Here is a 15,102-nt window from a genome sequence, read left to right as displayed (position 1 = left end):
CATCTATTTTCACCTCTAAATAGACCTTCTCACTCTAATATTTCCGATTATCGATCCGGCCTTTTAAACTTTTCTTTCACCCTTATTTGTATAATATTCTAACCACTTGAGAATATTATACTAAATGTACGTCTCTATACAAAGTGTATCTAGTTCAGTATACCTAGTTCCTATAACTTTAAGAACTAGATACACTGAGACAGAGAGGTCAATCGATACAAACAGTATAAGGGGGAGTATTGATTAGCAGCAAAGAAGCACAACAAATAGAAACACTATGGATGCCACACAAGCAAGGCTTAGTGTCAGTCACAATGGTAAATAAACCAGAACAAAGTATTAGTAGAATAGAAAGAGAGGAAGAAACTGCAACTTACAGTGTTGGCACTACTCTTAGAACTCTGCACAAATGCAAAAACAGACAAAAACAGAGACAAGAAAATACACAATACATGTAACACAGAGAGGAAAAGAAAAAAGGAAAGATGAATAAAGTAAATAGATTATCAAACTATCAAATGAAATAGATTGTTAATTTAAAGGATTAGAACAAACTTCAAATAAAGATTAAAATATTGCGCAAGAAGTGTTAGATAGGCAGTTAATGGAGATACAGATGAGAGGAATCCAGAAAATAATATTGATAGTTTAATTAGTTTACTCATTTTTAAATTCAAGGCCAAACTAAACTAAAGCAAGTCTAAAATTAAACCTTTTAGATTCATGGGGCAAAAATAGATTTCTTGATCTGTTATGATTTTACTTTACTTACTTTAACAAATTCTTGAACCTATTCAATCATGCAAGATAAACGCTGCCCTGCGCTTGGGGGGGGGGGGGAATCAGATTCAGCAGGTTCTTCAAAGTCTGTATTTAGGTTTAACACCTGAGCTACAGGCCTACGAGGCAGCTGTTGACCTGCAGTTTTCCCTCCCACCACAGAGGTGCAGAGTAGAGCCACTTACAGAAGGGGAGGTGGCAGCAGACAGGAGAGGCAGGATGCCTCCACAGGCGATGATGATGTTGTCCACCATCTGAGAAATGAGGTGGATCGTGTTGTGGACAAAGATGATGTTCTCATTGCTGTTCACAAAATCCATCACCGACTTGGTGGAGTGGCTGAAATAGAAGATGAAGAGTTGGACGGAACGATACAAAAATACAGTTTGGAAATTGAGACATCGTAGGTATAACACGTCACTTTCTGAATATCCTCAGATCATTGTGTGATCAATACAGATGCCCTGAAAACCAGGCATGAGTGCGAGTAGTATTAGCTTGTTAAGCTCACCTCCTCCACACATGCACGTCAGTCTCCAGGGCGAACAGCAGGTCAGTGAGCAACCTCTGGTGCATTGGAGACCACTTGAATTCGGGGATGCGGAACATGGTCGTGCGCGGGCCGGGGCTGAACTGCCGGCGCTGCTCCTCCGTCATGGGCATGCCCCTGAAGCCCAGATCGACGCGTAGGTCCCGCTCCAGCTGGGCTGCTGTACGACCATGGAGGGCCTGCAACATGGTGGGGGCCAAGACCTGGTCAGCCAGCTTTCAGTACATCTCTTACTTGTATACTAATATAAAACGTGGCATGCATACAGTTATGAAATTCTATTTCATAAGAGAAACTACAGATGACTCTCTGGGACTTCGTGTTCTGTATTCCCTGATTTAGTAGAGAATTAGTTCATGTGTGGGCAGCCACTCTGCTTTTCTGCTGCTTTTTACGCCAATCAATACACACACACAGCAATCTCATCGAGGCAGCGGTGGTCTTAAGGTTGGAGAAGAAGGCTTGTGTTCGGTGTCAGTTGAAATGATGCAATATGTACTTTTGTTCTATTCTCTTTTCAACATCTTTTACTTGCTAGCTGAATATCAAAACCAGGTATCGTTATATTTTTTGATAAATAAACAAATACACTTTTTACAATATGGGCAATAGCTGCGACCGTTATGGTATGCACAATTGCAACCCACAATCAGTCAAATTAGAATAACCTAGAAACTTACTTGCAGACTTGTGTCATGTACACACGTAAACACACCTGAGTGGTCGCAGTGGTTTGGATCTTCTTCGGGTCCTTTTCCTTCCCGTCATCCGACCTCTCTGTGTCAGAGGTGGTGCTGGCTGTGTCTCCCCCGGTCTTAAGCCCCGCAGCCTCTCCCTCTGCCCCGGATGCGCCCTCTCCCTCTGGGTAATCTGGTCTCGATGTTGCCTGGATCTGGGCTTGGCTCTCAGCCTGAGCAATAGAGCTGATATCAGCAAGAGGGCTCTGGATCTTGAAGGGCCCGTCCTCTAGAAGTTCCCCAGAAGTGTGGCTCTGGGTCTGCGTTAGATCAGAGCCGCAGCTCGTCATGTGGGCCAGCAGGCTAAGGTCATCACTGGCGCTGGTGGTGGAGTGAGCCGGGACTGGGCCGGATGGAGTGGGCTGGTCTGTACTCGGCAGTACAAGGGGGTCTGTGGCTGCCAGAGCTGGAAGCAGCTTCTCGTCAACCTGGAAGTGATGAATAGGGTAATAAAAAATAACATCAAGGCATTAGGAAAAGTCTAAGTAGTAAGCAGTAGACTGATTGTTGGTATTATATTTTAGGTCAGCATGGGAAGATGCGGCTCCACAGGTCAGACTTTAAGTAATCAGAGACAATAATCTTCTCGTCCTACCTTGCTGAAGAGAAATCCGTTGTTGCTTGGGACGCTGTCCTTCTCGTCAGCCAACGTGATGAGCGGACCCATGTTCCCATCATCCTCCAGACTGACTCCCGTAAGCCCCAGGCTTGACCCCATCCCAACCCCTGAGCCAGGCGTGTCATCTTTCGGCGCCAGGTTTCCATTTAGATTTTGAACTACAGCGCAGTAAGCACTGTCCAGAAGAGAATCCACCTCAACCAGAGGTCCGTTCTCTATTCCTCCCCCGCCTCCTCCACCCACGCCTACGCCGAGGCCTTCTGGAGACAAGTCCAGGTCATCCAACTTAACTTCTGTGGCCTCCACCTTCTCTGCTTTAATGTCTACCAGCAGGTCGTGGACCTCCACCCGCACCCCAGGACCAGCGCTCTGCTCGCCGGGTGTCAGGGCTTCTCCGTTGGGTCGCTTCACGACGCCCTCTGCGAGGAGGTTGCGCGAGTCTCCGCCGGCCCCCTCGCTGTACTCGGCCTCGCTCTCTGGTGTCTGTGTCTGTGAGTTGTCGTCAATCTCGAGGTTGCCATTTACGACGGGGGCAGGCGTAGCGGAAAGCCCGGAGATGGTGGACACAGAGCCTTTCTTCCCCTTCTTCATGTTTTCCTCCTCCTGGCGCTGGTACTCTTCGTACATCTTAGCCAAGTACTCTTTATGGGCTTCGTAAGTCACCTGTGACAGACGGTGGGGAAGTAATTGGTTATGTGATTAGAACACAAGCACTGACAATGGTTCACCCTCCCATCAATAACTTCTTCACCAGGTAGTCCTTAAGGGGCTCATAGATCATCCGTTCCAAAGGCTGCATGGACAAAAGTGGGACACTAGCCTAACGGAGCTACTCGACCATCATCTATAATGACCCCTCGCTCTCGCACTGCCATGAGAAAATTGTCGAGTTAAATATGAGAGATGATCAGTTATTGAATATGATAACTAGGATGAATCAAAAGTCAGCATGTTACTCCCCATGGGCCTTGCAGGTCACTAAACAATTGTCATTATTTTTCAATTAATAAAGCTTTTATAATTATTATTAATGAAGCTTTACTTAAAATATTTTATCATATCAAAATATCATATATATATATATACCAAAGATCTTCCCAACTCCATGCAGATTTGACAAATTAGTATCAACATCAGTGAGTCATTTTAGGGAGAATTACTTCAGACAAAGAGGCAAAATGAAATTAAAGAGAAGAATAATACTGCCTTAAAGGAAAAGTCCTTTACCAGTTTATTCTAATGTATATTATTGATTAATAATATGCAATCATCAATGGAATGAAGTAGTGATTGACCTTGCTATTGCATCACATTTCCTTGCCTACTTCTACTTGTACCTTTACTAATTAATTAACTTTTTGCGTTAAGCAGTTACAGTGATTGCAACAGTGAGAGAATCAGGGGGCGGTTTGGTTAAAATAAAAAGAAGATATTTGATGCCTGAAAAATGTCAAATGTAATTTGGCTGCATGGCATTCTAGTCTATTATGAATCTTCTGGATGCAGAAATTAGTATGTCTCCTTGGTATGTCTTCATTAATTGATTTCTTCATGTGTGATGCAACATGTTGAGTTTAAGGAGATGGCTTTGCTCCTTAATGCTTAAGGTGCATTTCTTACTCTCACCTTGGAGTGTGCGATGGATAGGGTGTCAACCCAGACACGCCACCCTCCCCACTCGTATTTAATAGCGTGGTAGAGCAGGATCCTAAAGATGTTGTACACCATCTCGGTTATTTTCTGCTCCTCGGGGCTCTTGGGGTTTATGTATCCTAGGGAGAACATCCAGTCCTGCCACACAGAGCACTGCAGCAGGCAGCTGGTACACAACAAAAAACAATGTATGAAGCAGCAGCATGAGCTTAATATCAAGATGTAACAATCATCGTAAGAAGCAAAAGACATGTAGCGGAATAAATGCAATGTAGTCATGTGTGCGCTCTTACCGCCGGTTTTCGCGGCTGTTGCTGAAAAGTTTTATCATGTCAGAGAGAAAGAGTCTTCTGACTTCCATCAGCTCAGAACTGGGAGAGGAGTTCTTCAGCAGGGTGGCCACTACCTTCAGAATCACTGTGTGGGAGGTAAACATCGAGGAATGGGGAGAGGAAGGGGAAGGAGAACAAGATGAGAGAGTAAGCCTAGCAAATATGTAAACAACGTATTTTAAACGAGAGAGAAAAATGTGAGGGACAGGAGAGTGAGAGGCAGATCAATAAGTGGGAGACGGCAGCACTGTCGGCTGCTTAATTGAGTCTTTGTTGTTTGTTTGCTGGCATTAAAACAGTACCGCATCATTGGCAGACCAAAAAACACAGGGAGACGACAGGCGCCAATGTTTTTGTACTCACTGGGATTCTGGATCTTGACCGTGGAGTCTGGCTCAGGGTGAGGTTTGTGAACCACCTGAGTACAGACCTGCTCTGTCAGAATCTGCACACACACACACACACACACACACAGACAGAGGATTAACTTAACAATTAAATGCCACGATTATCGTACGCTGCTATATTGATAAGATCGTGCCAGTCACCTACCTCGTACAGAGTGTTGTAGGTGGTGACAGAGACGGTGTTCGTGTGCATCATCAGCCTCTCTCCCAGCAGAGTGAACAGACTGTGTGTGTGCATGATCTCTACTTTCCTTCTGCAGGGAAACACAGACCCAGACCCACACACACACACACGCACACACACATACACACAAACACATACACCATTCATAACAGGCTTTATGACAATTGAATCTGACATTGATTGTCACTGGCCTGATGACGGTCTGATATTGGCAGGTGGCACCATATGGCCCTGTCAGTTACGATGGGACCAAAGTGGACGGGAAATGAATACCAACAAGAGAAATTAACTCGAGACATTAGCGGAACGGCAGCACCGCAGGCAGCACTGGGGCAACGTTCGAATGGCTGCAAATTATTAACCTTGCCATCGGGCGAAAAGGATGTCTCCAAGGGGCTTTTAACTTGAGAAGATTTAGAATTTAGGTTGACTAACTTTGAGATTTTTTTTTAAATTTAATTAGGCGAATAATGCTCAGAGCTTCTGTATATTCCTGACTGTAATCAGGTCGTTAGAGACAGAAAACTAAGTAATGTTTGCACATTATCATGTTTAAACTAATCTAATTAGTTACAACTTCTGCTCATTTTAAACAGAATAATTACGCTTTGCAGAAAGTGTTAATTGTTTTTGACATACAATACCAGTTCTCTCTGTCTTTTTGAATAAATTAAATGAAAAAAAGCAAAGGAAAAATATAAAACTGAGGGTATGATGGCATACTTTCCACAGAAATAAATGTATTATATCTGTGTAGCTTGGTCTGTCATAATAAAACAGCTGCATGACTGTGATTAAAACAAAACACACACTTATCCTTAAATTAAATATCAAAATAGCTATCAGATCTCCATAATTTAGGGGACTGTTGTCAAGAAACAGAGCGGTAAAAATATCATCCACAACAGCTCTATTGTGGTCTAACTGACGGCCTGCTGATGCACCTGCAATGCAGTTTCACTTTGCTTTCAATCAGATGTGAGAACGAGGTGCTAGATTCTGACATGCATATACTGCATGTAGATAAAGAAACAATGACATCAGCAGCGACACTGCAGAAAACATCTGAAACAGCTGTTTATTAGATATGACACTGACTCTCAAACTATAGTGTAGAACCCGTATAATCCAAATTGGTTTAATTTTATTCTTTGAGATCAACAATACCGTAAAACAGTCAATGGCTCTAAAATTACAGCCAAAAATAAATGTTTAAGCCAAAAAATGATCAGATTGCCGATAAATCACACGAAAATAGGTTATGTGCAATTGATTTAAGCATTATTTAATGAGATAATATTAAATATATTGAAATGTTTTTAAGAGAATAAATGCTGTTTAATGCATCACTAAATTGCAATCTGGATGAATATATAAGTATTGAAGCGATGCGTAAACTTAAAGAGGCCGCCCTACAGGATGTTCGGTTGGAGCAGATGTTAAGTAGGTGGAGCACTGAAGTGGCAGGGCTCAGGTGCAGCTTGGCAGCCTGCCCCCATGTCGCGCAGCGAGAGGCGTGAATGTCACATGGGATGAATAAATCCCCCAGCATTCATTGCTGCTCATCAAGGTTCCACCTTCCTGCCAGTGCACACTGTCAAAATGATTATTCCGCCTGGACGTGATGATGGGGACATTATCTTCACATACACACACAAACAAACAAGCCCGTCTAAGGCTCACTGGAGGCGGCGGCGCTGCTGTAGGTTTTCAGTTTTTACTGCAGTGTGTTTTCTCACACTCTCTGCGAAGCCTCTCAGTCTCATTACCCTGATGCAGTATTTCTGTTTCAGCTGTGATAGAAAAAAAGCTGATTTTAAATGCTCCCTTGTTGCAGTGATTCACCATTTATCCGAGCACCTAACACCTCACAATGGAATACACCAGACAAAAAGCACAAAGACAAAGCGGTACTGACTTGTGACCAAGGTGCTTTAGGAAGTAGCCCAGGACTTTGAGGGCTTGGACCCGGATGCTCTCGCTCTTAGAGGCCAGTAGCTTGCAGATCACCCTGTAACATGTCAAACACACAGCCGTCCTGATTACATTTCAATGAAGACATTATAGTACCTTAGATGTAGGCTAAAAGTAAAAAGTTCTTCTGTGTTTGTAGTAAACACCTGCTGCCTGATACTCAGTAAACAGCCTCAAAGTTAGCAACACATGCGCTGACTGAGGCATTTTCTTTATAGGAGTGTACTCAGAGGACATGAAAGTGATTAAAATGTGGGAAAAGAAACACCATTTGCTGACTACCTCTCCGGAAACAGAGGATTTACTATAGCAACCAGAACACCACCATGTGAAGTTGTGCTTTAGGGGACTTAGCAGCTCAGTTAGACTCCGTCTTTGAAAACTCATGCTGCTTGGCTGAAGCTACCTTTTGCATAATTCACATCAATATTGTAACTGAACATGTAAACAATGGCTTAACCATGCAGGAAAGCATTTACGTGATGGCTGCTGAACAAAACATTGATAATCAGACAACTCATATTATAAAGACAACTGTTAAACATGTTATTTTATACAATATAAACCAGAGAATAATGTTAAAACCTTCAATGCATACAGTAAACAGTAACGGTCTAACCAAAAATGTAAACAGAGTGTGATCAGATAGACAATGATCAGAGTCCTTTAAAATAAAGAAAGATCTATTTCATGTTAGTAGGCATCAGATGTTGCATCACATCTTTATTGGTGTGTGTGTGTGGGCAGCATTCACCTTATTCCATTTCTCTGGTCAAATGCAGGAATCATGGACGCTGGATGTTCAGACATAAGAGCCACCAACAGCTGGAGCACGTCGTGGATGTTCTCATCCTGCCGCGAAAAGAAAGCAAAGTTGAACAAGTGAAGAAAAGGAGGAAGAGGGTTAAGAGGACAAAGAGAGAGTTGTGGGGCTGGATAAATAAGGAGGGGGGGGGGGGGGGGGATTGCGGAGGAGCAGGTGGTATTTCAGAGCAAGAATAGATATAATCGTTACAGAAGAGTACATTCTGTTCAGTCCATTGTTGTGCCATTTTTCCTGCTGTCACGGCGCCAAAGCTGACTCACACTCTCACTCGTTTAAGTGGACCATGACTCCGGCTCACAAATTATAATGCACATTTTGCTGCCAGCTCCACTCAACCGCTCTCACTGTCTCTCTGTCTCCCTCTTTTGCCCTCTCTCACAGTGTCTCTTTGGCACAGAAGCATTTACCTCATGCATGGTCAGTAGGTAGTTGAGAATGCTCTGCAGCTCGTCCTCCTTCACGCCCCGGTCCTGTAACAAAAAAAAAAAAAAAAGGCATATTTCACCAAAAAACATTCATGGTCTTCAGTAGTTTTTACATTTTCTGAACCTCGGATGACTTCATTAATTCTGATCCTGGTGGATGCATTTCGACCGGGAGGCAGCAACACCTTCACTCTCACACTCTCACACTCTCACACACACGTGTGTGTAAATGCAGGAACAAATCTATACAAGCAAACAGGAACACAAACGATACAGTGTTTCATTCAGGCTCCTGATCTATAATGCAATTCTCCCCACACACACACACACACACACACGTATTTCAGATTAAGCCTGCAGCTCCCAGAAGCAGGAAAATCAACAGAGGACATAATGATAAAAAGCGATTTCTTGCTCTTTGAACTATGCGATAAAGATAATGGTAATCCGTTTCTCTCACTGTACCTTTAGTATGAGTTGTTTGAGGAAGAGAAGCATGAAGGCTCTGAGTGAGATGATCTCCTTTTGGGATGGCCGTGGTCCGTCTAAACAAACACAACCAAACAAAAGAATAATTTCCTGTTAAAAATCCATTTTTATGCAGGATAATGAGCAGCTAAATACGTCGGTGTTTCAGTCTGAGTGAGCCCTACTGTGTGCTGATATTATGTTTTATTAGCCTTCCTGGAGAGCAGAGAAAAACATGTTAATACAAACACACACACACACACACACACACACACACACACACACACAAGATTGAACTGTAAATCACTGTCATTAACTCTGGAAGCAATTTCGCAATCTGAATATTTTATAGTTGTACTAATCTAACTGATTAAAGTCAAGACATGACAACTTACAAAAATGTGATTGATGGCCCAAACGATCCAAACCAAACAAGCACCGTTATCCACTGTATGTGCTTTAAAGCTCTGGCACTCCACCAGCTGCACAAAAAGAATCAAGCTACAAACCAAAGGCTTCGGACGCAGAACGCGAGCAATTCACCATGTTGAGATGATGTCACTGCCTCTTTTTGAAAGGTCTGACGTCTTTTGCCATTCTTGAAGCGTTCGGCTACACTGTGCTGTTATTCATAACTGCTGGAACTCCATGACCTTTAAACATGTGTCTTAATAGCCGCAAAGAGCAACCAGGTTTTCAACGGCTTTCATTCTGACATTTGGCTGCAATTAGCAAAAAAAAAGAGAAAAAAAAAAAAAAAGCTTCCTTTTAACTTTTAACTTGATGGCACATTAGCACTTTTAGGAGATGAAAACTGACCACTCAGATGTTGGCATTGCATTTTCGTTGTTGTAACTGTTATTCATTCATTTTTGAGGTGTTTAATGTGTGCGCCAGACAGCGCTGTGATGAATCGGCTCAAAACGCCTGCCAAATAACTAACTAATGGAATGTGGTGCCAAATAGAAAAAGATGCATACATTCAGATCAAAGCAGGAATGACACAACATTTTTGCTTTAATAATGATCCCAGTGGACACTGCAGTCAGATAACGTCGACTTTCTCTTCCCTACTCTCCTACTTCTCCATCTTCCTCAACTCTTCTTCTACAGATGTCAGTAACAAACAAACAAACAAGTCAGTAAGCGATAAACCTCACAAGCTCCCTGTTCTTATCAGCATTCTACATTCCCAACAGAGGTTTGTTAAATTTATAAGGCAACAATAAACACTGATGATGCCCAGCTTATGTGCATTTGCCACCGCACACTTTGCTGTGTCAGGATGTTTGGAATTGACCTTTTTTTGATGCGAGCAACAAAAGGGAGAGTACTGCAACAGCAAACAGAGTTTATTGTAAGCTCAATAAAACGCACCTCGTCCTCTCAGAACGTTTAAACCGATATCTGACCCATAGCTGCTTAGCCGGCGGAAGTCCAGTGAAGAGAAACATAAAAGACTGAAGGGTGTGAAAGGGAGGTACGCGGCGTCTCCCTACATATTTTTTGTCACGCTCGACTGGCCTTGAATCACATACGTGTGTCTGTTCACCTGCTCCTCTCAAAGCCAGGACATGACACTGAAACACTCCCCTGTGATTCGTCCTCATTATCTGTCAAGCTGGAACATGTTGGCGGAGCGGTGACACTCACCATCCATCATGGTTACGCAGCGGCTCTGTGTCAAACGTGGATGCATCAGGTGAACGTGTGCCAGTTCAACCTCCTTTAAAATGGTCTTTTAAGAGGATTTGAGCAAAGCTTATATTCATCTAAACCACTTCCCAGGGGCAGCTTTAATTATCGTCTTTCACTCTTTGAAATTAATTTTCCTTTTATCCTAATCTGACTCAACAGTTTTATCCAGTCGTTGTGAAAAAAAAAATTGGTTCTGCCGTATAATGACAACCTGTGAGGAATGAAAGAGGACTTTAATAGTAATGAACCTATACATGTTCCGGGTCCTTTGTGTGTCTATATGTGTGTGTTTATGCTGACTTTGGGCTCAATGCAACAACTACACAAATTAATCGATTTGTTTAGAAATATATTTCTGCAGCTGTCTGCAGTCTGTGTGTGCTCAAGATTAGCAATGGACATGTTGGGCACACCACGGTAAACCAAATACATGCAAACTATTTTAGTGTTTTTAACCTTCATATACCCAGGCAGGATAATCCCAATGAGATTTTAAATCTCATTTCAAAAGGGGCCCTAGCCAAGATGAAAGCATGAACGTTTCACACAAGCAATACACAAAAACACAAATAACAGACTTCAGATTCACATAAAAGAGACGACAGACTTAAAAGAAATGAGTGTTATGATATGAAGTACATTCACTGATCAAACGATCCTGATCTTAAAATCGTATAAGTTTAAAACTGTCTCTGTAGCTCACATCAAGATGAAGATCCCGAAAAAGTGCTTCACCACAAACGGTGCGGGTTCTAGGAGCGTCGTGCCTAATTTCTCCACACGATCGACGGTTACAGCGACTGATTTGTGTGATACGGGCTGACAAAGAAAGATGCACCAATGTTCCATTCTACGATTGTATGAGGAGGACAAAAACATTCTCATACAAACTGCAAATGTGTGGAAACCCCAATCAGAGAGAAAATGTAACGCAGCATGATACGCTTAATCTAACATTTTAAACAAAGATGAATTTGCATGCATGTATAACATATCAACATTATCAATTGCTGATAGAAGCGCCGCTTGAATTCATTTTTTATTTGTTTCTATCGTAGAAACTGAACTTCACCCTGTGCTTTTTGTAAGATAGTCGATATAATGGTCAAAGAATAGGTATGTATAAGCTGATACTCATTCAATCACATTATTTCCAGTAACAATGTGATACACATCACCAGCTGGCTTCTTTGAACTTGAGAAGGATAACATTTTTGTCTCAATTAACAGAGGCAGCACAGATTTGTAATATAAATTGTAAATAAAATAGGACCTAATATGGACCCTCGTAGAATAACGTGCTGCCTTCCAAACTCCCGTCATTTTACCACTTTCTACAGTCGGGTTACAAATGTAAGTTCAATGTTTAGCAATACTCTCGAGCAGCGACGGTTCTCTATGTGTCTCAATCCCAGCAGTCGAACGGCAATATCGCCTTCCAGAAAGGAAAACCAGACAGGACACACTTGATTAGAAATTCTAACAGCTCCCTTGGATCTGCCAATCAAATCTGCCTGTTGCCATGGCAACATGAGATGCGTAATCACAGTCAGTGGAGGGTCCCGGGTTGATTGAAGTTAGAGGCCTGCTCCGACCTCTCTGGAGCTCTGGCGTGAGGCCACAGTCGGCGCGTTAATACCGTTCTCTGCTGAAATCTAACATCTGATTTGTCGCCGTGTTGTGTTTGGAATACGATGTGTTCTATGATTGCACTTCTTTTTCAAAGAGGCCCGACAGTTGGATGTGCGACACAAATAACAAAAAAATAAAATGGATTACTGTTGACAAGAGTAAAAAAGAAAATACATTCTGTTTTTCTGCAATGGTGTCATTCACCCTCAAATGAACAAAAGGAGCCGCTCAGCCGCGCTCATGAGCAAGCAGACAGCTGCTGTTAAGGGAAGGGAGAGTTACCCACTCACACCCACCGAGTGCATGTATGTGTATGTGTCTTGTGTAGCATTAATGACCACTTTCTTTCTCACATAATCGTCATGTTGGACGCAAACAGCATTCTGTATATTATGTTATTTAAAGCAATTACCAATGATTTGACCTGACATTAAATAAGGTGTTTAATTTCATACAGTCAGGTAGCTTATTCAAGTCTCAGTGACTATTGATTTTAGGTCTGGATGTTGTTGTTTTCAGCTGTAAGCTGAAACTGATTTGACAAATTTAAAACCTCCAGCACAGTGACTCATTTTTAAAAAGCTACTCTTCATCGACCGCACACATGGAAAGCTATTCTTATTTGCTGCATGTAGCTATGGCTACTGAGTCAAACGCTCAAAAACTATTATTAGAAAGCGTTCAAACCCTCCGTACTCTCTCACATCTGCATAGCTGGCAAATCGCTGCGCGCTTGTTGGATATTCAGAACGGGACAGTAATGGTCGGACACAGCCCCTTCAATTCTGACGTCAGAAAGGTGTTGGGGGGGGGGGGGGGGGGGGGGGGCTCCACACATTGTTCAGCCACCCGACACCTTTGGTTGGAGCTTACGACACCTTAAATTGCACACAGGTGTGAATGTGACAGTGAATGTCGTTATGTGGTAGCTCTGTAATGGGGCAGCCTCCAGCCCCCTGTGACCTAACACGAGGCGAATGGATATGTCAGAGATCGACGTTACCACTATGTGAAAAGAAAAATGCCTTGTTAAAATATTCTGAAGGCCGTGAGTGCTTTTTTGTGTGCTTTTTGCATGTTTGAGACAAATAAAGACAGAGAAAGAGAAGAGGGGCTGGAGTGTGCAATGCCTGAGAATTAAAGGACAGAAATAGAGAGAGAATAAATCCAAACAAAGTACTGTATAGACAGATACACTCGGTCAGTGTATCTGATAGTGCGTTTAAATCTCTTGTGGTGATCATTAGAGGTGTAAAAGGGACGGATATTTATCACAGTGGCTTTATGTTTGCAGATTGTGTGCAGGGGCGGAACCTACCAAGACCTTTGGGGCTGATTCCACTGCAGTCCAGCGGGTTGATGGCCCAGTAGTAGTACTTGAGAGTGTGCATCAGTTGCAGGACGGTGCCGACGCGGCGGATGGTGGTGTAGATGGTGGCGGTGCCGATGAACTCGGAGGACAGGTATGTGTAGAGGGAGAGCTGGACCTGAACACACAAACATCCGTTTACAGAGTACATATACAGTAGGTACATACACAAACACACACAAACGTTGACGGACAAATACAAATTGTCAGACACCTATTGGGGAGATACAAATGATTGTGTGTGTTGTTTCTGGTGTTCCAGCAAAAGGCAGTTTTATTGTGAAAAGACAGCCACAGGGGGAACGAAAGGAATCCAGCCTCCAGCAAAAGCGCCACTGTTTTCTGCTTTGTGTTATTTTTGATGTTTCTGTGCCTGAAGCCATCAAGCATCTGAGGAGCTCCTTACGCAACGCTGACATTTAAGGAGGGCGCTCTCCAATTGCTTATTTGCTCCTTCTCCTGTCTCCCTCTGTTCCCCTTTTCCCTCTCCTAACATACCTCTAACCAAGCCTCTCCATCCACCATACACAGATTCCAGTCTGCTGCTCGCTCATCTCTGAGCTCATTACAGTGACCACGACGCTGAGGACCAGCCCTAACGAGGTAGCGCTGGTTAAGCGGATGAAATTACCGGAGTGCCGCGGCCTGACCATGGCACATCACAGCTCATCTAGAATGGAGAGCGCACTCAGCTGGCTTAAATAGCCTTTTGTTACATTGCTTTTCACGCATCGAGCTGATGTGTTTTGCTGGTTCGGCTGCAGAAAGGCTTGAAATTCCTTGATCATAGCGCGAGCGTTTGGGCTGCGCGGCTGCAAAGTAGCGCGCGACAAACATTTCTCTCCATCTCTGAGGGGATTATGTTCACCAGAAGTGCTCGGTGAAGAAAACAAGCTCTTTATGTTCAGGGCGAGCAAGGGAGACGCTGCGAGATGTGATTTCTTCCAAGTGTTTCCCGTCCTGAATATGACCAAGGTTATTCTTGCCAATAATTAATGTGATTATAATACCCTAAGAGGTGGAAAATAATAAAGCTCTGCGGGACACAAAGATGGTAGAGCGGAGGTAAGATTAAAGGATTATATATTTTTTTGTGTGTGCGCTGCTACTTAGTACATTAATGCTTGTCTTGTTTGTCTCATTACGGCCCTGCCGAGTTGTGGTAATGTTTACTAGCAATCCACTTCCTGTATTGGCCCTCAACTGAAGGTAAAAAAACCCAATAGGCAATCACATGGTCCGGCCATTTCGCACTGTTTGGACGTGTCACCTAAGGTTGATATGTTTACGTTGTGTTGGATTCTGACTTTCACACCCTCTTTATTCTCTCGAGCTGCAGCAGCTGCTCAGTTGCATTTCCTCCCGTCTTAACTCCAGCGCGCCCTGGAAAACGACACTGCTGCACCTAGGAGCCAATCACGTCCCAGGGTCAGAGGGAAGAAGACGGG

General features: G+C 43.2%; 1 protein-coding gene across 3 annotated transcripts in view; it reads right to left on the bottom strand.

The window, feature by feature from the left end:
- Window positions 1-15,102, bottom strand: part of nbeaa (neurobeachin a) — a gene marked incomplete at both ends in the record, with an annotated part of 82,852 nt that overhangs the window by 22,580 nt on the left and 45,170 nt on the right. For 2 of the 3 annotated variants that reach the window (XM_079172190.1, XM_079172191.1), the window contains 14 exons: window positions 378-401; window positions 966-1,119; window positions 1,292-1,509; window positions 2,046-2,495; window positions 2,663-3,349; window positions 4,313-4,505; window positions 4,633-4,756; window positions 5,035-5,116; window positions 5,224-5,332; window positions 7,181-7,273; window positions 7,991-8,088; window positions 8,470-8,532; window positions 8,953-9,032; window positions 13,604-13,772. In XM_079172190.1, the coding sequence (XP_079028316.1) occupies window positions 378-401; window positions 966-1,119; window positions 1,292-1,509; window positions 2,046-2,495; window positions 2,663-3,349; window positions 4,313-4,505; window positions 4,633-4,756; window positions 5,035-5,116; window positions 5,224-5,332; window positions 7,181-7,273; window positions 7,991-8,088; window positions 8,470-8,532; window positions 8,953-9,032; window positions 13,604-13,772 (2,544 nt within the window). Of the gene's footprint in view, window positions 1-377; window positions 402-937; window positions 1,120-1,291; window positions 1,510-2,045; window positions 2,496-2,662; window positions 3,350-4,312; window positions 4,506-4,632; window positions 4,757-5,034; window positions 5,117-5,223; window positions 5,333-7,180; window positions 7,274-7,990; window positions 8,089-8,469; window positions 8,533-8,952; window positions 9,033-13,603; window positions 13,773-15,102 lie in introns of all 3 variants that reach the window. The other variant, XM_079172192.1, reaches the window with a different exon arrangement.

This window comes from Pholis gunnellus, assembly GCF_910591455.1.
Source record: "Pholis gunnellus genome assembly, chromosome: 13".
NCBI lineage: Eukaryota > Metazoa > Chordata > Actinopteri > Perciformes > Pholidae > Pholis > Pholis gunnellus.
Note: the sequence above shows the minus strand (reverse complement) of the source record. Positions and strands in the feature narration are given on the sequence as shown.